Source organism: Parus major, chromosome 4 (genome assembly GCF_001522545.3).
Source record: "Parus major isolate Abel chromosome 4, Parus_major1.1, whole genome shotgun sequence".
NCBI lineage: Eukaryota > Metazoa > Chordata > Aves > Passeriformes > Paridae > Parus > Parus major.
This window is the reverse complement of record NC_031771.1, coordinates 17938478-17939529: the sequence shown is the minus strand read 5'-3', so window position 1 is coordinate 17939529 and position 1052 is coordinate 17938478. Positions and strand designations below refer to the sequence as shown.

The 1052-nt window shown below is 59.4% G+C and overlaps 1 protein-coding gene across 1 annotated transcript in view; it reads right to left on the bottom strand.

The window, feature by feature from the left end:
- ATOH1 (atonal bHLH transcription factor 1) overlaps nucleotides 1–557 on the bottom strand; it is a 2854-nt gene extending 2297 nt beyond the window's left edge. Inside the window, exon 1 of the mRNA XM_015623644.1 lies at nucleotides 139–557. Coding sequence (XP_015479130.1) covers nucleotides 139–557 — 419 coding nt within the window. The remainder of the gene's footprint in view (nucleotides 1–138) is intronic.
- Nucleotides 558–1052: the final 495 nt, after the last annotated feature.

Here is a 1052-nt window from a genome sequence, read left to right as displayed (position 1 = left end):
GCGGCGGGTGGCTCTGCCGACAGAGCAGACCCCGGGGGCACCGGGCCCTCCCAGCCGCTGCATTCTCTGAGGACGCTCCCTCGCGCCCGCCTGGGAAAACGTCCTTTTTTTTTTCCTTGTAGCCACCGCTGGCCAAACCTCGGAGGCTCCGGTAAATGCCCGCCTTGGCCTTCCCACGTCTGGCGGGAGTAGCCGTCGGTCCGCCCGGCACCCGCTACGGCCGCAGCGGCCCTGGCCGAGGTGTCGGTGCGGAGCGCTGGCCGCCCGGGACGGTGCGGGCGGAGGCGCAGGGAGCGCGGCGCTGCTGTGCGGAGGTTCGGCCGCGAAGCCGCCGAGGGAATGCCCTCGGTTTTACAGCGGTAATCCCGGGGACACGCGGGAAGCCCACGCGGGACCCGGTAGGTGAGAAGCGATGGCGTTTGCAGCCGGGACAGCACATCGCCCCCGGAGCTACCACGTTTTCGGCAGGGTCCCGATCCCCCGCGAGCGAGTCCTTTTGTTGGGCCAACAATAGCTGGCCAAAGGTGGTCGAGAGGGAAATAGCTCCGTGCACGCATCTTAACTTCTTTTCCGCGCTGCCTCCCCTCCCGCCACCGCCGCCTGCCTGGAGAGGAGAAGTGGAGGTTTGCCCGTGTGAATAGGCGTGTGGAGAACAAAGTGATGGGCACAGTATGAGGTAGATATGTTTTTTCAAAAGTGAATAACTCGCAAGCCAAGGAGGGAGCGAGGGAGCCCAGCAGCTCAAAGCCGAGCGGCAGTGACATGGAATGAGCAGCCTCACTAGATTAGGAAGCTGGCTGGGCACTCTTGGCGCATGGCAGGCGCTTGGGGCCCATCTTCTACAAACAACTGGATGGTATTGAGAAAGCTCGAGGCTAATGGCTTGCTTTCTTTAAAAACAAACTGAAGCAAACCTTCACTATTTATTTTTATTTTTTTTTATCTGGCAATTATACTTCAAAGGCAAAAGCTGCTGCATCCCCCCAAAACAAGTTGTTAGTTTCTGACCAAAACGGAGGTGTTTACTCGGTAAGAATGACCGTAAGGAGCAG